General features: G+C 56.2%; 2 protein-coding genes across 9 annotated transcripts; one reads left to right on the top strand and one right to left on the bottom strand.

The window, feature by feature from the left end:
• Positions 1–1,676: 1,676 nt before the first annotated feature.
• Positions 1,677–7,437, top strand: Cybc1 (cytochrome b-245 chaperone 1). 2 transcript variants are annotated; one of them, XM_027922204.2, is made up of 7 exons: positions 1,677–1,922; positions 2,344–2,462; positions 3,183–3,224; positions 4,211–4,284; positions 4,964–5,060; positions 6,276–6,420; positions 6,717–7,437. In XM_027922204.2, the coding sequence occupies exons 2-7, from the start codon at positions 2,378–2,380 to the stop codon at positions 6,835–6,837; spliced, it is 564 nt and encodes a 187-aa protein (XP_027778005.2). In that variant the 5' UTR covers positions 1,677–1,922; positions 2,344–2,377; the 3' UTR covers positions 6,838–7,437. The 2 variants fall into 2 exon arrangements, with proteins under 2 accessions (XP_027778005.2, XP_027778004.2); XM_027922203.2 differs by lacking the exon at positions 1,677–1,922 and adding an exon at positions 1,939–1,995.
• Positions 7,438–7,546: 109 nt separating this feature from the next.
• Hexd (hexosaminidase D) lies at positions 7,547–20,126 on the bottom strand. 7 transcript variants are annotated; one of them, XM_034635423.2, is made up of 14 exons: positions 19,880–20,126; positions 18,798–18,932; positions 17,002–17,111; positions 15,428–15,515; positions 14,676–14,699; positions 14,286–14,450; positions 13,007–13,190; positions 11,973–12,044; positions 11,394–11,589; positions 10,290–10,372; positions 9,208–9,286; positions 9,026–9,127; positions 8,758–8,847; positions 7,547–8,020 (listed from the first exon to the last, which is right to left on the bottom strand). In XM_034635423.2, the coding sequence occupies exons 1-14, from the start codon at positions 19,946–19,948 to the stop codon at positions 7,789–7,791; spliced, it is 1,629 nt and encodes a 542-aa protein (XP_034491314.2). In that variant the 5' UTR covers positions 19,949–20,126; the 3' UTR covers positions 7,547–7,788. The 7 variants fall into 7 exon arrangements, with proteins under 7 accessions (XP_034491314.2, XP_034491315.2, XP_034491317.2 ...); XM_034635424.2 differs by having other exon boundaries at positions 9,026–9,100; XM_034635426.2 differs by lacking the exons at positions 18,798–18,932; positions 19,880–20,126 and adding an exon at positions 16,430–16,634 and having other exon boundaries at positions 17,002–17,094.

Raw genomic sequence — 20,126 nt, 5'->3', positions numbered from 1 at the left:
TTAGGAACTCTTTCAGGGTGGGCCTTAACGAGAAGGTCATGCCTGCATGGGTGGCAGGTGCTGATTTTCAAAATGGAGTTACTTTGGCCTAAGTACCTTTCAGACAGAAGAGCATATTTTAATCCCTTCAATGACAAGAAACCCTGTGGTAGAACACTATCCTTTTTTTTTTTTTTCCGGTACAGGGGATTGAACTCAGGGGCACTGAGCCACATCCTCAGCCCTATTTTGTATTTTTTATTTAGAGACAGGGTCTCACTGAGTTGCTTAGCGCCTCTCTGTTGCTGAGGCTGGCTTTATACTTGTGATCCTCCTGTCAGGCTCTGGAGCTGCTGGGATTACAGGTGTGTGCCACCGCGCCTGGATCATATTTGCAATCTTTTCATGTCCTTTTTTTTTTTTTTGGAGACAGGGTTGGTACCCCTAGAATGGAGCCACCCTCCTGCCTCAGTCACCTAAGTAGCTGGGCTGCAGGCGTGCCTGGCTTTTACATGCCCCTTTTACAAACATAGAATACAATACACTTTTCTCTACCTTGCCATTTTCAAGTAGCAACGGATGCCCCAGCCATCCACATTTTCTTATAATGTGCCTGTTGCTGAAAGCTTGCTCCTTGTTCCTGATGCCAATCCAATAATGACATGGTTTTGAGAAAAAGGAAAATGAAGGTTTATTGATTTGTTTCTGGGGACTCCTGTCCCAGAAGCTGTAATTCTGCCCATTATCATGAACCCGAGGGGGAGAGTTAAACAGGTGGTTCAAAGGCTACATTCCAGGTGTTCTGTGTTGGAGCTGTAATTCACTTGTTAATTTGGGAGATAGTCATTTCTGAGATCTTCTGGTACCATCCCCAAAGTCTGGATGACTTGTTCCTATGGTGGCTGTGTACTCAGGGACAGATAAATTTTTCTAGGTTGGGGAAGAAAGGTAATCCTGTTTCTCCTGAGATTATGAGAGAGGCACAGGGAGAGCACAGCAGTCAGGGTTATATTCAAAGCATACCGTGGACCACTGTTACATTCCTGTAGGGGCAAAATTTCTAGGGTCATGGATGCTGTTGTACCTGTACTTTCATAAACTCGTCATACAGTCTTGTTAATATCTTGCTTAAATTATTAAGAACATTCTGAATACCGGCCCTGCGGTGTTGACCCAGCACCACACGGACACCTAGACTCAAAAGCCACTGAACCCGCAGCACTGGGCCTGAACATCACCGGTGCCACTAGCTCCAGGTGCCCCAGGGGCTCCAGGGCAGCTTTCCCGGGGGGCGCCCGCCTGCCGCTGCCCTCAGGCTGGACAGTCTATGCGCTGCACGCACGCGCTGCTTGCTGCCGTGTCGCAGCCCCAGCACGAGGTCCGTCCCTCCGCGCCTGGGGCCAACTGGTGGGGTCGGGGTCAGCCGGGTTCCCAACGACCGGGCCACCGAGACCAGCTCCCGCCCGGAAGTAAGCACGCCCCACCCAAACCCCGGCAGCCACGGCCCCTCCCCAACCCGGAAGTCCGCAGGCCCCGCCCCATCGCGGTGTCGGTAGACCCCGTTTCCTCCTAGGAGTCAGCAAGGCCACGCCCCCCAGCTCCGGAGGCGCGCAGCCCCCGCCCCAACGCGGAAGTGAAGAGCCCCCGCCCCAACCCCGGAAGTTTGTGAGGCCCTGCCCCCACCCCGCAGTCCGCGCGTCTGGCCGCCTGGTCTCAGGGTCCGCAAGGCGGCGCGACCGACCTCGCCCCCTTCCCCGGTGCGGGGCCAGGCGCAGGCGGTGCCCGCTGGTCTCCCGTGCCGTGGGCACGCCCCGCGCGGTCCCGCCGTGTCTCTGTGCTCGGCGGTCCTCCCGGAGCTGGGGTCCTCGCGGTGGGCAGCGTCCTGACCCGGCACTGCTGACCGGGACCCGGGACGGACAGCGTGCTGAGCAGACGGCCAGCGGGTGCGTGGGCGCGGGCGCATGTGGAGCCCCGGAGGCCGAGGGGGCCGTCGCGAGCTGCCCTAGGCTTCGTGAGGTTGGGTCGCGCGGGGAGGCAGCGGGGCGGCTCCCCGGCCCCTGGATCGGGACTCGCGGTGGGCACGCTCTCGCTTCCCTCTCCTGGCAGAGGCCGGCGCGGGGCGGGACCGGGTGGGCTGCGGAAGCCCGAGAGTGCGGCCGCTCAGGGCTTTGCCCGCGCCAGGCCAGGGCCCTGGGCAGCGTGGGCAGGCAGTGGTGTTGGAGCGGATTGAGCCGGGAGGCCAGCTCCTGGAGGAGGAGCCCCCGGGATCCGGCGGTCGGTGCCCACGGGCCGGTAGCTGGCCTTGCTGGTGGGCCGCCTGGTCCCGGCTGTGGCGGTTGCAGCCTCATGACTCCCCTTCCCCAGCCCCGCTCCTGTGGCGTGGAGCCGTGTTCCAGGGATGTACATGCAGGTAGAGACTCGCACCAACTCCTGCCTCCATCTGAAGAGGGCTCCGGGCATCCGGTCCTGGTCCCTCTTGGTCGGTAAGGCTTTATAAATTCCCCCAGAACAGAAAGACTAAAAAAAGGGTGAATATAAAACTATTTCCTCTTTTTTTCTGCCCTCAAAAGTACCAGCTGTCTTCGCATGTTAGGTTTTTCCCGCCCACAACGCCTCTGGGAGGTGCACGTCTGCTTCATTAGCACTGCGTTCTTCCTTCCTAATTCTACCCTGTCCCCTGTCTTCTTTGGTGGTGCTGGGGATGGAACCTAGTGCCGTGTGTCTTCCGCGCAGGTGTTCTGTCACTGCAGCCCCAGCTGGGTCGTGCTTTTCTTAAGTCACCATATTTTCGTGTTTCTTTTTTTTTTTTCCTCTTCTTTTTTTTTTTGGGAGGGGGGAGTGGGAAATTGAGCCTAGGGTTATTCTTCTGAGTACACCCCCATCCTTTCCCACTTTAAAATTTTAGGACATTCTTGCTAAGTTGCCTAGTCTGGCCTGGAATTTGCCATCCTCCTGCTTCAGCCTTCCTGGGAAGCTGGGATTGCAGGCATGCGGCCACTGTGCCTGGCCTATACTGTGTTTTTAAATGAACATTGGGCTGTTCCTCCACTCTGTACTTGGTGGACCCTTCCTGCTGTACCAGTGCACAGCAGTCCTGCAGTGGAGAGGGCACACTGGCTGGGCAGGCAGGGGCTGCAGCATTGGGACAGAGAGTGGGACTCTCACTGGCTCTATTGTAAGGTACTCCTTGTTCCTCTTTGCAGGAATCTTGTCAACTGGCCTGGCTGCTGCTTACTACAGTGGAGGTAAAGTACACCATCCCTTGTAAGTTCCTCAACTGTTTTGAAAATAAGGAGGAAAAAAAACCATTTCTTGTGTGCATTTGTGGTGTGGCCTTGGGCACGGCCAGCATCTCTGCCTCCTCACTCTGTGCAGTGCTACTTGTGCTACCTGCCTGCACTGATGTGTGCACCCCATGTGGCCTGCATCTTGCATGTCAAACCTCAGGCATTTTCCTGTGTCATAAAATAGTCTTCCAGCTAGGCACTGTGACCCACGCCTGTAATCCCAGCAGCTCGGGAGGCTGAGGCAGGAGGATCGCAAGTTCAAAGCCAGCCTTAGCAACTGTGAGGCACTCAGCAACTCATTGAGACCCTGTCCCTAAATAAAATACACTGGAGATGTGGCTCAGTGGTCGAGTGCCCCTGAGTTCAATCCCCGATACCCCCATACACACCAAAAAAAAAAAGAGAAAGTCTTCCAAAGAGCTCTTTAGCATTTGCCCAAGGTGCTGCTGCTGCATTGAGGATCTGTGTTTCCCACCTTCCCACTCTTAGAAGTTTGCCAAGATGAACAGGAGCTGGGCCCTGCATGCTTCCCCAGAGCTGAGAAGGCTTGTCATGTGCAAGTCCCGAGTAACCAAGATAAAACCAGCATCACATCTGGCTGCCTGGGTTCTCACGGGGCAGTCAGTGTCTGGGGAAAGGTCGTGCCAGGCAGGGCTCCCTGTGATTGCATAGCTTTTTTGTGGGGGGGGGTGGGGTATCAGGGATTGAACTCAGGAACACTTGACCACTGAGCCACATCTCCAGCCCTGTTTTGCATTTTATTTAGACACAGGGTCTCGCTGAGTTGCTTAGCGCCTTGCTAAATGCTAAGGCTGGCTTTGAACTCAGGATCCTCCTGCCTCTGCCTCCTGAGCTGCTGGGATTACAGGTGTGTGCCTCTGTACCCACCTGGTTGCGTAGCTTTGACCAATCACTTATGGTGGGTGTCCTGTGTCTGCCTACAGATAGCCTGGGCTGGAAGCTCTTCTATGTCACAGGCTGCCTGTTTGTGGCTGTGCAGAACTTGGAAGACTGGGAGGTAAGATGTGGGTGATGGTGGCAGAGTGCCCCTCTCTGGAGAGAGCATATTTGACTGGCCTAAAGGTGTCCATTTAGCTGGACACAGGCCTTGGATGTTGCTTGTGACCATCCCTGGGCCAGGAAGTCTCTAGAAACTTCCCAGTGACTGTTTCCACTAAGGAAACAATCGTTACCTCTGGGGTTGCTGTGGCAGAGAGGGTGTGAACCCCCTGCTCTTTAGCCCTCCGGGGTCCTCAAAGCCACTTGGTCCCAGGATGCTCTTTTTTTAAAAAATATTTATTTTTTAGTTTTAGGTGAACACAATATCTTTATTTTGTTTCTATGTAGTGCTGAGAATTGAACTCAGTGCCTCACGCATGCTAAGCGAGCGCGCTACCACTTGAGCCACAAACCCCAACCCAGGCTGCTCTTGACCTCTGCCTTCTTGATGGCCCTGCTACTATGCTGTCCTCTTGTCCTGGAATGGGTGCCTGCTCCACCCCGCTGTTTTCCTACTATGACTCCTGCATGGCATGAGTCCAGAGAGTGGACCACAGATGCTGGGCTCAGGCATCTGGGGTTTGGATTTTGCTCAAGGGTCTCCTCTTGAGCATCCACATCAGTATGGGTGGGATAGTGCCCCAGTGCCCATTTGGCCCCTCCCAGAAGGTCTGTGTGGTGAAGGTATATGTTTCCAGGAAGCCATCTTCAACAAGAGCACCGGGAAGGTGGTTCTGAAAACATTCAGCCTCTACAGGAAGCTGCTGACTCTTCTCAGAGCAGGCCATGACCAAGGTGAGGCGTGGGAGTCAGGCATGCGCAGGCCTGAGGGGCCAAGCACACCTCACTCTGCACCTGGGTCCTCCAACCATGCCCTGGCCCACAGGGTGTGGGGCCCAGGCAGGCCCTGTGTTCTGAGGACTCATGGGTTCTCAAGGCTTGGACTGTTGGGGAGGATGGCCACCCCTTAGTGGCTCTTCCCAGGTGAGTTTGGGCAGTGGGGGTAGGTCATGATGCAGGCAGGCTGAGCTGTACCAGTGAGCAGGTGGCTCTGCAGCTGACACGATCCTTTCTGCTCTCAGAGGGCCTCCTGATTTCAGTTCCCCATTGGCTCTGCCAGGCCTCTGTTGAGTGTCTGGATAGTCAGGGAGTTGCTTACCCTTGAACTTCTGGGTCTGGGAGCTGCTCCCATTGTGGGTTAGTGAAAAGTTCCCCTAAGTGTGCTGTGCACTGTGCATCTGGTCATCTGCTGCCCACTACCGATGAATAGGTGGTTGCATGTAAAAGAGTTCATTGGCTGGAGAGTACCTTGTGAGGGGTCAGGCCCTAGGTGCTGCTGGCTTCTCCTGATTTGGGTGGCACTTTAGCCTGTGTGTGGCCCCCAAGCTGGACAGATGAGGACCAGACCTGCCTAGCAGGCTGGGGTAGTGGTATGCTGTTGGGCTTCTTGGTGGATTGTGGCTAGGAGCCTTGCACAGCTGTCCCAGTCCTTGCAGGTGGGACACTGCACTGTGATGGCTAGCAGTTTTTCAGCCTTGGGGGAAATTGAAACCTTAGCTAGGGATTCTGCTGTCAGATTGTGGGAAGGCCAGCTTTCACACTGGGCCCAGTAGCTCATGGCATGTGTCTGTTGAGCTTGTCTCCCCCCACCCCCCAATACGAGAAATTGAGCCCAGGTGCTCCACCACTGAGCCACATTCCCAGTCCTTTTTATTTTTTATTTTGAGACAGGGTCTCACTAAGTTGCTGAGGCTGCTCTCAAACTTGAGACCCTCTTGCCTCATACTCCTGAGTTGCTGGTATTACAGGCGAGTACCACCATGCCTGGCTTGAGCTTGTCTTTCTTACCCAGCTGATGCTTTGGAATCAGGCCTAGGGTACTTCTGCCACCAGTGCCACTGTGACTGTTCTCAGCAGAGCTAATGGCTCCAAAGCGACCTTGCCCACAGCATAGGCAGGTGGAGTTGGGTAGGGAGGGGTACATGACCACTGATCTTTGCACCTCCCCAGTGGTGGTCCTGCTAAATGACATCCGGGATGTGAATGTGGAGGAGGAGAAGGTCCGGTATTTTGGGAAGGGCTACATGGTGGTGCTCCGGTTTGCCACAGGCTTCTCCCACCCCCTCACCCAGAGTGCAGTCATGGGCCGTCGCAGGTATGCAGGGTGGGGCCTGCTTTGGGCAAGACTGTCATCTCTCATTTACCACCCAGTGTCTTGGGGCACAGGGGGTGGGACACAGGTTTTCAGAGGAAGCACAATTGTGGGGGGCTGTGCATGTTTGAAGGGAGCCCTGCATGGCATCTGCAGGGAAAGCACAGAATGTGGCAGGGGAGGTTGAGGGATCCAGTTTGGGAGCTGCTGTATTTGGATAGTAGGGGATGAGGCCAGCACAGGGTCTTGAGGATGCATATGCCATGGTGACCTGCCTTTTCTTGGTACCTGCCTCCCAGTGACGTGGAAGCTGTAGCCAGGCTCGTCACCAACTTCCTGGAGCTGCACCGCCTGGAGAGCCCTTCGGAACGGTCTCAGAGCAGCGACAGTGAGGCTGACAGCCCTGGTGGCCAGAGCTGAGGCAGGACAGGCACGGGCTCCAGCGGGGTGCTTGTCTTAGCCTCGCAGGACTCAAGAATGTCGTCAGCCATCACAGCAGTCCTCCCTCTGGGCCCTCACCTCCTGGGCAGAAGCCATGTGCCTAGAACAGAGGTCACCTCTTACAGCATCCTGCAGCACTTGGAAACTGACAGCTGTTCCACAGGGACCAAATCCCAGTCACTCAAGCCCTGAAGACCTGCGGGATGGCATCAGCTGTTCCCCACAGAAGCCAAGTGCCAGCTGCCACTGACCTGCCCCTGCTTTGTCCACCTTGTGAGTGGACCCAGGTCCTTCCAAGTGCCCAGCTTGGCCTCCAGGGCTCTGGTCAGCCCCACGGGGCTGTGCCCCTAGGTGTGATCAGGTTGGGGAAGCCACAGCACCACTCAGGTGCTGGGGCCGGAGGCTCCTAGGCCAGACAGGGCAGTCACGCCGGTACCTCCAGTGGAAGCAGGGCAGGTGCTCCTGCCCACCAGCCCCCAGCTGGGGGTCTTGGTCCTTTATGCCAAAGGTGGTGTTTTCAGCGGTTGAGTCTGAGATGTTTTAAATTTTCCCTAAAATGAAATATGCAAAGTGCGGCAATATGTTTCTGGCAGCTTGTGAAGCTTCTAAATGAGAAGCACCCAGAACTGGGGCTCGTCTTTAGTGTTGGAGGAACAAAGCCAGCTGTAAACCAGAGTGGTGATAAAAGTTGGATTCAGATGTGTCAGGGGACTCTGGCCCCTGCTGCCCTTTTATTTCAGAATGGTAAAGTTCCACGTGCATGTGGTGGGCTCCACAGGGTGCTTGCCCTAGCCCCCTGCTTTTCCTTGGTGTCCATGATTTCCCCAAAGACAGCTGTGCTTGGTCTGCTCAGCTGCCCAGGGCTCAGCAGGGTATGGAAACAGGGAGGCCACAGTGACAGCATAGTGCCTTAGCCCGTGGCAGGGGCACTCAGCCCTCCTGTGGACCCTGCCCCTCGGCAGTCCCAACCAGTGTCCCAGCCAGGGCTGGTGGGCAGGGGCCAGTGGTGGCCGCCTCACTGAGGTCCTGTAGTAGGTCCTGCAGTTGCTGCATGCTTGGGCGCACGTTCTCCTCCAACCACTCCTCCACAGCGTCTGGGTAGAAGGTGAGCTGCAGGGCTGTCTCCAGCTGCTGCGCCAGGGCACTCCACCTGCCCAGGAGGCTGAGGAAGACGGACCCTGAGCTTGCCTGCTAAGGACCTCTGCAACCGCCCCAGGGGTGCACTGCCCCGTGTCTGTTTATTCATAGAGACAAATCGAGATTGGCCACATTTTAACGTCTGAAACTGGAGCCTGCTGTTCAGCTGGCTGATGGTTTTTCCCATGGCATGTGAGCAGGTGGTGTAGCTGGTAGCGTCTTGTGCAGTGTAGGAGGGTCTGTTAGGCTCTGCTCACATCCTTGAGCCAGGGAAGGACAGGGCAGAGGGGACTCTGGACACAAGGGCCCTCTCCAGGGCCAGGATGGACCTAAGGTGGCCTGACTTCCAAAGATGACCTATGGTCCTGCCCAGGCTTTTAGGCTAGGGATAACCTAGCTTTATTTTGTACCAGGGATTGAATCTAGGGATGCTTAATGCTTAACCACTGAGCCACATCCCCACCCTTTTTATATTTTATTTAGAGACAGGGTCTCACTGAGTTGCTCAGGGCCTTGCTAAGTTGCTGAGGCTGGCTCTGAACTGAAGATCATCCTGCCTCAGCTTCCCAAGCCACTGGGATTACAGGTGTGCACCACCTTGCCCGGATGTTAGGGAAGGACGGCACACGTGAGTCATCCAAGATCCAGGGCTACAGCATCTGGAAAGCTTGTCTCAGCTCAACGCTGGTTACTGTGGGCACTGCCACATATAAGGGACAGCTGCTCTGGGGCCAGGCACTTGGCTAGCTACACAGTGGTTACCTGAGCACCTCAGGCTGGATGTGCTGGACCATGACCGGGTGGATGAGCTTCCGCCTGCGATGGTAGGGGCTGAACCAGCCAGTGACGTACCTGGGGTGAGTCCACACAGGGGTGTTCTCAGGGGTGCCAACTGGCAAGCTTGGGGCTGCACAGTCACACACCCCTGGAGAGCTCTAGAATCTGGCAGGGAAAATTGGAAGTCATGTTTCCTTCCAGAAAGCCTTTATGAGGGACAAGACTGGTGGGGTCTGCTCACTGAGGCACTCACCTGTTCCTCTCTAGCAGTGCATCCACAGAACTGCGCAGGTAGAAGCTGACTTGAGTGACGAGGGCATGAATGTCACTGCCAGGGAAGGAGCCGGTCCCCTCACTGCCAGAGAGCCACTCTGAGACAGTGGTCCCCAGGGACAGGCAGGGAGGGGAGGGCGGGGTGGGGCGGGGCGGGGGTACCTCGGGATAGCTGCTGCTTCCAGGCTGGGAAGCCCGAGGAGGTTCTCCACCCTCAGTCTCACGTGCTCAGTGAATCCTCCTGGAACCAGCCACAGGCACAGTGCTCAGAGGGGCCTCCTCCCTGCCAGGCTCGCCATCTGCATATGGGTCTCCAGGCCCCTGGGCCCTGGATAGCAGGCACAGCAGTGCTGGAACCCATCAGACCCCACCTGCACAGGCTGACCCAGGTCTCCCCAGGATGGGCAACCTGGCAGTTACTCATTCAACACAAGAGAGGTGTTTGTTACTATTATTGTTATTCCAGTACTGGGGAATCCAGGGATGCTTTACCACTGGGCTGCACCCCACCTTCTTTTTTTTTTTTAACTATTTTTTTTGTAGATGGGCACAATATTTTTATGTGGTGCTGAGGATCAAATCCAGTACCTCACATGTGCGAGACGGGTGCTCTACCACTGAGCTACAGCCCCAGCCCCACCTTTTTCTCCTGCCTCAGCCTTCTAAGTTGCTGAGGTTACAGGTATGGCCACAGCATCTAGCTGGATGCTATTTTAAAGATCAAGACAGAGCAGCAAGCACGGTGATGCTGGCAGCCCCAGCACCTGCAGCTTGCTCAACAGTGGTGTGTTCCAGAGCAGGCTCCAGGCACCTGAAAAATGCTACCCAGACTGCCTGTGTTCCTGGTACTGGGGACTGAACCCAGCATCCTGAGCTATATCTCCACTCCTTATTTTGGGACAGGGTCTCCATAGGTTGCTGCACTTGCCTGCCGTGGTCTGGGCCAGCTGCTCCCTCAGAGGGGTCAGGTGTAGAGAGCAGGGTCCTGCACAGCCTACCTCATGGCTCTCAGGACACTTATGTAGTGAAGGTGGGACCTTCTTCCCCATCCCACCTGAGGGCTGAGTCAGAGGGACCCATCCTGCCTACCTTCCAGGCACTGGCAGAACTGAGCCAATCACAGGGCAGCTAGGAGTGCCCTCCCCAGCCCCCCAACCCTGTGTGTTCAACCTTCACTGCATGGAAGTCCACAGTCCAGGCCCAAATGAGGAGTGGCAGAGCTGGGGCTGCTGGATAGGACGTACCATGGAGCAGCAACTGCAGACAGGCAGCCAGCGAGGGGATCCCCACAGGCAGCAGCTCGCACAGCACGGAGAAGTGGTCGTACCTATGTCCAGATGAGGGTTCAGCCCCATGCCCTCAGCCAGTCCACCTGGCTACAGCCACCCTGACCTGAGGAGCGTTTGCTTGTTCTAGGGCTCAAGGCAGGGCCCCCTGGGAGCAGCTGGGTCCCTCCCACCACTGGCCAGGGGTTTCTAAGTGGGTGCTGTGCAGTGGGAGCCTTTGTCAGGACCCGTTGCCATGCTGTTTTCTGGGAGGGCCTGTAGGGGCTGCCTCTGAGATGCTGTCCAGGCCCTGCCTCCTGCCTCCTAGGGCTGTGCCCCAGTGCCTTCTCTGAGACCTCTGCAGCAGCCTTTGAGCTGGTCCTGTCCTCCACCCCTAGGCCCCATGAGGAGGCAGGCAGGTCAGGGTGGCCGTCTAGGCCCCCACCTGCCCAGGCCTATTTCCTAGGCTGTGTGGCTACATGGCTGTAGTGGGGGTGGAGCCAAGTGGAGGAAGATGGAGGGGCCAGGCAGCTGCTGGTGTTGACCTCACACTCTCACCAGGCTCTCTGCACCTACGTGCTGCATTTCATGGAGTTGCTGGCACTGTCCATGCACGCAAGGGGGCTCTGCTCTGTGGGGGCAGTCCTGGTGCCCGGGATTCGCACAGCAGGTGTCTGAGGAATCTTCACAGTGCCTCAGTGGGAGCCATCTAGCAGCTCTGTGGAGCTGACCGGCCCGCTACGGGCAGCTTCTGCATAGGTACTGGACCATAAGCCACACATGGACAGCCAGAGGGCCCGGCCACTCAGAGCACATCTCCCCATGGTCCTGCCCTCTCAACCTGCAGGTCAGGAGCAGAGCCAGGCTCTGTCCAAGGACCAGGGTTTTTTCTGTAGCTATACTTTTCAAATGGTGTGAAGTCCTCAAAGTGCCCCAGTGTGACCTCACGCCCCTACCAAGTGGCCTTACTTACTAAGTGAGGAGTGGGGGCTGTGCTTCCAGCCTTGAGCACCCCAGCTTGGGGGATAGCTGTGGGGGCAGGAGGGCTACCTCTCACCCCAGGATGGCCTCCCTGGAGCTTACCTCTGCCATCCAGTCAGGATGATGCCCTGCAGCATGTCCGCTGGCCCACTGCCTGCCACCTGCAGCCACTGCGCATGGTTCCTGAGGTGGTGCTCGATGTGGGGCAGGGCCTGGCTGGCCCCTGTGGCCCCCTTGAAGGCACTGGCAGCCCACAGCCGTGGGAAGCCGCACTCCCGGTACTTCTCCATGAGGAGGACTGGGTGAGAGAGCCACAGTGTGAGCAGCTCCCCGAGAAGCAGCCTGCGCAAAGCCCAGGACATGCTTCCTGAGACCCCACGCTGGTCTGACCCGGGTTTCATTTCAGCAGAGGAGACTCTAGTTTACTGGAAGAGATGTCAGAAAACTGGGTAGAGAGAAAGAATACGTGAAGGGCTGAGGACGGACACAGGTCTGGGTCTGCTGGGGCTGTTCCCAGGCAAGGGGCAGTGCCTGGCCCTTCTATCACAAACCAGTCAGCCAAGCAGACAGGGCCCTGCATCCCTTCAGACCGGGCCACGTTACGGGGTTGCAGGGGATGGGGAAACAGCCCATCTTGTTGCATGGCCATGGAGGGCAGATCCCAGGCAACCTGGTACTGACCCTTACTGTGGATGTCCAGGTCAGCCCCGTAGTCCCAGAGTACAGGCTCCATCAGCTGCGGCACCCCGGATGCTGGGGACAGAGGGAAGCCGTGAGGGCAGATGGACTACCCAGACCACACTCCAGCTCCCGAGACACACTCTTCTGGTATTAAAATGGGAACATACACCTCTCCAGGTCATCTTCCCAGGCTCAGGATGGTGCTAGGTTTCTAGAGGTAAATGACGCTGTTCAAAGCTGCCTGCCTGGCAGTAACGGGGCTCGTGAGCTCTTCCTGGAGTGCGTGCTGCTGCCCCACAGCTGCCCTGGCAGCACACCTCCAGTTGGAGTGCTTTTTTTTTTTTTTTTTTTTTGGGGGGTATTGGGGATAGAACCGGGAGTTCTACCACTGAGTCACATCCGTAGTCCTTTCTATTTTTTTTTTCCCTTAACTTTTGAAACGTCTCAGTTGCTGAGGCTGGTCTTGAATTTGCAGTCCACCTACCTCAGCCTCCCACATGACTGGGATTAAGGTGTGTACCACCACACCCAGGTGCTGTAATTAATCTGCGTCTAAAAAGGCATGGATAGAGGCTGCTACCGGACCCAGGAAGCCCCCAGAAGAATGGCAGCAACCAGCCCTGGATCCCTGCTCTGCCCTGGGACTCCTTGAACCTCAGGCTCTGGGTGGGCCAGGGGGATGTGCTTAAATGCCACCTCCCTGGCTGGGGAGGTACTCCTCTAGCTCATCTCCAAGATTCAGGTAGGATGAGCCAGGACCCTGAGCCCTGAAGGAGCTGAAGGAGTCCTGTGATAGAGGGAACAGCAACCACAGGCTGCCCAGAGGACTGTGAGGCTGTGGGAAGCCCTGTAGTCCCCCCCGCCACGCCCCCTGCCCTCAGCAGCCCATTCCAGCAGAGTCTACAGCCACTTCAGGGCAATGACTTCAGCCTGGTACTCCCAGGGGAACACAGAAGCTCACTTCTGAGACCTTGAGGTCAAAGGTCTTGGGGGAGGGGCCTGCAGAAGCCCCATCCCAGGACTCTGGGGCCCACCTGTGAGCTGGTCCTGGGGCATGTCCCGCAGCATGTCGTCCCACACCAGGGGAGTGGTGCCGGGGTGTCGGGCCAGCACGTGGCTGGCCACCGCCCGCATGTGGGACAGACAGAGTTTTGCCTGGCTGTTCTGCTCCTGCTGCAGCCACCGTCTTGAGGCCTCCCCCTCACCCAGGTAGTAGACCTGAGGAAGAAAGCACGCTTGGCCCTGGCACTGCCCTTGAGGCCTATCTCCCTGCGTCCTGGGTCTCAGGGCAGACCTTGGGGAGGCAGCTGGGGAGGGGTGAGTCGCTGGTCTCTGCAGGTTAACCCTGCCTCTGCACAGACTCAACTTCACTCGGGACCCCTTGGATGTTCAGAGCACTCCTATGCAGACAGCCGATGGGGCTCTGTCCAGTTAAGGAACAGCTAAACATACACCCTGCAACAGGATGTTCCTGGCCACCCTGACCTGTACACTGAGTATGAGAAGCTGACACAGAAGGCCACCTATCCTGTGATTCCTTCCATTTATATGGAATGTCCAGACCAGGCAAGCACCTTGGAGGCTGCAGGGCTGGGAGACAGGAGTGCAGGCTCTCTGGGGTCAGGGCAGGCTCTGCAGTGAGGCGGAGTGAGGGCGACACAACACCAGGGTGCACTGCAAGCTGCTGAGGTGTGCACTTACATACACACATACTCAATGCAAGCAGATTCACTTTGAAACTGGGAAACCTCAGTGCTGAATGTCCCCAAATGTAGGCCTAGCTCAGGATTCTCCTGGGCTGCAGACCTGCAGAGGCCTCAGGGCTCGGAGCTGCCCCAGGCCCTGCCACACATCTGGAGTCCCACCAGTGAAACGGGCAGGGAGGGGCCACCGCATGAGTTAGGGGTCACATCACCAGGGTCTTCCGGGAGCCAGGTTTCCCAGCTAGTGCTTCAGGCTCCAAAAGTAGCACCCCCCTGCCACCCTGTACTGCACTTCTTTGCTTGGAACAAAGTTCTGAGGGCAAGAATTTGCCCATGACTGGGGCTGACTGTGCCCCTGCTGGGGGGTAGGGGACACTGCACATCCTGGCCGCTGCCCAGGCCAGTGGGTCCTGGTCTCATCTGACACATGGGGTGTCCCAGGCAGGCTCTGCAGGACTGCCCCTGTGCCGACCTTCATCCTCCCCTGGGGCCCATCTCCCTGCGCAAGCTCCGTCTCTACTCCAGTTTTCCCATTTAAATGAAACCATGGCACGCTAGAAGGCGGCCCCAAGGAGAGAAGGGCCAAGGATGTGGGGCTGATGGCACCTACCTCATCACACCCGACATGGAGCCATCGGGCACCTCTGTGCAGCTCCAGGACCTGGTCGATCATGGCTCCCACGAGCGCCAGGGACTCTGCCTCGTGGGGGTTCAGGGTGTTGGGGAAGGGCGCCACTTCCCGGAGGTGGGCAAAGGCCGCGTGCTTCAGCACAAACTGTGGCGAGGAGGGAGCTGCTGCAGGCCTCCTTGACCCGGCAAGGGCTCCCAGCCCTGCGCCTTGTGACAGCTCCTGTGATCTGCCCGGGAACCAGCTGGGGGTCTTGGGTGCTAACCCACAAATCTGGCTTCTGGACCTGCTCCCAGCTGGGTGCCCAGCCTCCAGCTATTTAGCAGCCACTCCTGAGTGGAGGGCAGAACTGAAGGGACAGGTTCTACTCACCTCCCAACTAAAGGCTGAGACCTGCTGGCTGGGCATGGTAGAGGTTGGTGAGCCCCAAACAAGCCCCCAGATGCACAATGCTGCTCAAACAGCCACTTGTGTGAGGGCTGCTTCCTGTGCCCTCCAGCAGGATCCTCTACTGCCAGAGGGGACACACTGACAGGGTGAGAGTCAACCCTGCCCCACCCCTTCCCACTCCCCATTCTTTCGGGATGCCATCTGGAAGAGGCACCCCAGAATGGAGGCCCAGGGGAGCAGCCATGAGCAGGGAGGCCAGGAAGGGGCAGGTACAGGAGAGGGGCTGTCAGCAATGGCCAAGGGCCAGGGAAGGGCTAAGCAGGAGAGGACTAGAGCCGTCACTCAGGTGCAACACAGTGGACAGGTGGCAGCAGCTGGCGAGGTCAGGCTCAGAGCCCAGGGCAGGGAGGCAGGAGGACCTCCTGGGAAAGCTGTGGGGGGACCTGGGAGTGCTGCAGAGCCCTGAGGGAAGGGAGCAGGAGCCCCTCCTTCCTGGGGTGTGAGTCAAGGCTGACACTGAAGTAAACAACCCAAGAGCCACCTGACCCAGGCTGCTTCCCAGCAGAAAGACACACAAACAAAGTGGAAGGTCCCCTCCTGCCCTGGCCTGAGTTTGTGCTCTCTGCTGCTCACAGGGCCAGCACTTCCAAGGCAGTGGCCTCTTAGTAAGTGCTGAGCTGCTGTCCCTGCGCGGGGACAAGCCCAGCCCCAGGTAGCCCCCACCCTGCACTCACCTCCATGTGTCCGAATGTCTGCACCAAGGGGACCACCTCCAGCTCGCTGAGCCTGGCCAGGCGCAAGATCTCTGTGACCTCAGAGGGACTGGAGGGACAAAGACCGTGAGAGGTCACACCGCTCATCCCTCCTCAGGCTCGGGCTCCTCGAGGACAGTGAGTCCCAGCTCTCCACAGTGCCAGGTCCAGGGGAAGGAGGCTTGCCAGGGCATGGGAGAGTGAACAGCTGGCCCCCAGCCAGTCCTGCCTAGTCCACAGAGTGAGGTGTTCGTGCTTTTCACAGAATCGTACTATATTCAGCCCCTGACCTAAGCATGTGGTGGTCACTCGGGGAAGGGCCCGCTAACCGCTTCAATATGAGTTGTCAGTTATGGAGTGATCTCAGAAAGAAAGCTATCTCTACTTTTTTTTTTTTTTTTGGGGTGGGGGGGGTACTGGGGATTGAATTCAGGGGCACTTGACCACTGAGCCACATCCCCAGCCCTATTTTGTATTTTATGTAGAGACAGAGTCTCACCGAGTTGCTTAGTGCCTCACTTTTGCTGAGGCTGGCCTTGAATTTGCAATGCTCCTGCCTCAGCCTCCAAGCTCCTGGGATTACAGGTGTGTGCCACCACGCCAGACCAGGCAAAGCTATCTCTAGTTTTTGAGTGTTCAGAGCATCTTATGAGTTAATCAGTTTACTAATCACATAACGTTTTTACTATAATACACCTGTTTCAAGTGTCAAAGAAACCCTGGTGCTTTCCTACTGGGAAAGGGAGAAAACATGTTCACGGCTGGGGGTGGAGACACACCTGTCACCCCAGCTACTGGGAGACTGAGGTGGAGGATGGCAAGTTTCAGGCCAACCTAGGCAACTTGGGGAAGTACCTTAGCACCCCTGGGTTCAGTCCCTAGTGCCAAAAATACAAACACTGAAAATATAAAATATGTTCACCGTAAGAAAAAATGAGAGTGCAAAGAACACGCAGAACCCTGCTGCCTCTGCAGGGCGCGCACCTCTGCAGCCTCCCATCCGCAGCCTGGAAGCTCTCGGCACAACCAGACGCCCAGAGCCAAGCTGCCTGGGGTGGGGGTCTGCTCCTCCTCCTCCGCTGTCCTGTGATCCTGGTGAGGGGTCTGACACTTCCTTGAATGCCACTGGCCACTTCTCTTCCCTCTTTTGACTCTGTCAGCTCACGTCCTTTGCCTGTTTTCCTGTGACCTGTCATTGAAGCCCACCATGTCTGATCCTACTGATCTCTATCCTCTCCCCCTAATCTACAACCCCAGCCCAAGACCAGCCAAGGCACGGGCTGACCCACCACCAGCCTACGGTGCTCAGCACTCAGGTGGCAGATGGTAGAGTGGGGACCCATCTGCAAGCGCAGCTCTTCCCCCCCCAGGGCCATGGTGGGTGCTTATGTCCTCAAATTCTCTTCAGGTTTTACTTTTATGATGTGCTAATTTTATTATCAGTTCTTATAATTAAGGACATGCATTTAGAAAGACAGAAAAGAAGCATGCCCACATAGTTGGACTCTTGACCATCCCGCCCAGCCCAGGCTTTCCCCCAGGCTGCCTGGTGGTACCTGTATGCATGCGTGGCCCTCAGCAGCCTCAGGCGGCCCTCGTAGGGAAACATGTCTTCATACTCAATGAGGAGGCCATTTGCCCCAAGTGCGTGGAACAGAGGAAAGATCTGGGGGAGACAGGGATGGGGGTATGAAGTGACCATCTGATTGAAAGGCAACTTTCAATGCAGTGCTGCACGGACACTTCCCTTTCCAGCCTTGCAGATGGGGGAGTAGCTAATACTTCCACTTCTCCTGGAAACACTGAATCGGGAACATGTTCTTATGCCAAGTGAAACCCTCAACTAGGGACACATCCATTTTGAACAGGGAGGGTGATGTGCTATGGACTGAGCTGCCACCCACCAGCAGTTAACTCTGGGGGCTTAGCAGGGGAGCAGGGCTCGGGCCCACAGGCACAGATGTCATGCAGAGAGGCAGCAGAGGAGCCAAGCCCGGGGACCCAGAGCAAGAGGAACTGAGGCTCTGAAGAACTGGTCAGCACCTGGTACTGGTGAGGCCCTTCTAAGACCTTTGTCTCCAAGCCAAGGGCAGAGCTAGTCTTCTCAGCCTGCCCCAAGGGCCCTGCAAGGTCTAGACAGCCATCAGTCTCCAGGTGAGGACCACGGCCATGGCTGCTGTGTCCTGCAACCTGGGGTGTCACTGCTGACAGGTTCCTCTCCCAAAGCACGGGACAGTTGGAAGCATGCTGGGTGGGGAGGTGGGGAACGGAGCCTGGCAGCATCTGTGCCTGCCTTCTTGCAGCGCTACCCTGAGACCATCATGCTGAAAGACGTCCAGACATGTGAGCAAGGTCCCCAGGTGATTCTAGCTGTCACAGGACTGCGAACACATGAGGAAGCCCAGCGTCAGACTGGCAGAACCACCCAGCTGCCTTGGACATGTGGGGGCCACAGGCTGTTGCCCTTGACCTGCCCCAGAGCTCTAAGGGTGAGCAAGTTGACTTTCCTGGCCTCTGTCCTGAGCCTGTTGCTTTTGTCACATAGCCTCTCAGTCTTGTGTTGGATTTTCTCTTTTCTGACATTTTTTCCCAGGCGCCATACTGTCTGTGGCTCTGCTCCCAGCTGTTCCCGTGCTCCCGTGTTCTCATCACGATCCACTCCTAAGAGACACACTCTCTCCACAGTGCTTTTGGACTGGCGGTGGCATTTCTGGGCTGTCTGATTCACGCCATCCTTTCCCAGACTCCACCACTCACCAATCCGTCTGCCTTGCTTTGAGACATACTGGTCCCTGCACGTCTTGCATTGGCTGTCACGCTACTTGGGCAGCTGTCCTCTCTACAAGTCTTCATGTCCTCACTGGGCCTTCTCTGCTGTTCATTTTTTTTTTTTAATATTTTATTTTTATTTTTTTAGTTGTACACAATACCTTTGTTTTAATTATTTATTTTTATGTGGTGCTGAGGACAAACCCAGGGCCCTGCACATGCTAGGCGAGTGCTCTACTGCTGAGCCACAGCCCCAGGTCATCTGCTGCTCAGTTTTAAGAGCAGGTTCTTGCAACTGGGATGGAGATTGCCATCCCCAGGCCCCTCCTCCACTCCATCTCTGCCAGCTCTGGGCCCCTCCCCGGATCTGAGCCTTCTCTTTCCTTCACCCTTGCTGCCCTATATAGTGGGATTCTTTCCCCCAAATTTTGTTCTTACTCTGTGGTTCTGTCCTTCTGAAAAAAAGTTCTATTATATATCTGAGGGCCTCGTGGCCTTGCTGAGCCCTTATGGTCTCTTTGAATCTTTTTGCACCGTTGGGATTCTTTTCCCAACATTTCTAGAGGTAAAAGTGAGTGCTTACCTCTGAGAAGTAGGAGACCCTGGGCGGAGCTCCTTTGAGGTCCAGATGCACTAATCTCATCTTAAAGGGTGTGGGACCTGACATCTCAGAACGTGTGTGCACTCCTACAATAGGACCTTGTGTCTGGATGCCTTCCTGGTGAAGGAAAAATGAGATATAAATAGGAGCAGAGGCTTCTCCACCCTTCCCTCACACTGTTTCAATTTTGTTATCAGCCTTTATTACCTTAGAAGAAACTCGTGGCACTAACATGAAAATCAATGGAGAAGTCTTCACAATATAGACTTCTGCTATTTAATTGTGACTTGTCCCTAAAATAGCAGAGGCTTGGTTGCCTCGTGATTTGATTTATATCAAATCAAACAACTGCAAAATAATTGTTTTCAAGGCTCTCTCTTTTTTCTTCCTTCCTTTCTTTCTTTTTTTGGTGCTGGGGATCAAACCCAGGACCTTGTGCATGCTAGTCAAGCATTCCACCCTGAGCAGCACCCTAGCCAAAGTCTCTCTAGATACACCATCTGGGAGAAAGTAGTCAGGCAGAGGTCTCTGGACACTTTTTATCAGGTCCCTGATACAATGTTTCTGTGGAAAATCTACCTTAAATTTAATTTTGGATAACCTTAAAATTAATTCCCATTTCTAGAACTCAGGTCAGCTTGGTGGCAGGGCTGAAGAAACTGCAAATTTTACTACTGAGAAAATCAGCTAGGATTTTAAACGAAGCAACGGTAATGTGAAAGGGGAATGAGACTCATGCATATCAGAGTTGACTAGTTTAGACTAATAGAAGAGTCTGGATGATAATGAAGTAGCAAGGAAAACAGACAGAGACTCATTTTATCCCTGCCTATTATAGAAACACAAAGGGTGAGATGGTAAAAGGAGGAAAACTCCACAGGAGTCACTGTTCAGTTTGCTGACCCCACCAGTGTGTTCTTCCAGAGGCCAAGGACGCCCGGCCTCCAGGACCCTGTGCTCCCGGCGATGGTGCAGGCTGTCCCTGCGGGGTTAACGCAGGAGTCTGACCAGCCTTATGTGTCAGGTGCGCTTGGGAGGACCCCTCTGAGGGGCCCAAAACTTACCTTGGCCACTCTGAGGGTACTGGCCAGGGGAGGGCAGGTCACTGCAGCCACCTGGGCAGGGCAGGCCATCCTGGCGACCCTGGGGAGGGCAGGTCACTGCGGCCACCCTGGGGGGCGGGCAGTCACTGCATCTGGAGAACCGCGCCGCGGTCCCGCAGCCCCGACTTAGCGTCCCGCTGGCCGGACTCCCGCGGCCCCAGGTGCGCCGCGCCGCGGACCAGCCGGCCCCGCCCCGCCGCTCGGCCGC

Source organism: Marmota flaviventris, chromosome 17 (assembly GCF_047511675.1).
Source record: "Marmota flaviventris isolate mMarFla1 chromosome 17, mMarFla1.hap1, whole genome shotgun sequence".
Taxonomy (NCBI): Eukaryota; Metazoa; Chordata; class Mammalia; order Rodentia; family Sciuridae; genus Marmota; species Marmota flaviventris.
The sequence above is the reverse complement of the archived record's forward strand: the minus strand, read 5'-3'. Positions and strand labels throughout refer to the sequence as shown.

Bases quoted from the DNA above. Each gene is read 5' to 3' on its own strand.
- Cybc1 (XM_027922204.2), top strand. From the start codon at position 2,378: ATGTACATGCAGGTAGAGACTCGCACCAACTCCTGCCTCCATCTGAAG. The intron at 3,225-4,210 runs GTAAAGTACACC...GTCTGCCTACAG, and splicing joins TGCTGCTTACTACAGTGGAG to ATAGCCTGGGCTGGAAGCTC. The intron at 4,285-4,963 runs GTAAGATGTGGG...ATATGTTTCCAG, and splicing joins AGAACTTGGAAGACTGGGAG to GAAGCCATCTTCAACAAGAG.
- Hexd (XM_034635423.2), bottom strand. From the start codon at position 19,948: ATGGCCTGCCCTGCCCAGGTGGCTGCAGTGACCTGCCCTCCCCTGGCC. The intron at 14,451-14,675 runs GTGAGTAGAACC...TCCTCGCCACAG, and splicing joins TCTCAGCCTTTAGTTGGGAG to TTTGTGCTGAAGCACGCGGC. The intron at 13,191-14,285 runs GTAGGTGCCATC...TTTCTTCCTCAG, and splicing joins TCCATGTCGGGTGTGATGAG to GTCTACTACCTGGGTGAGGG.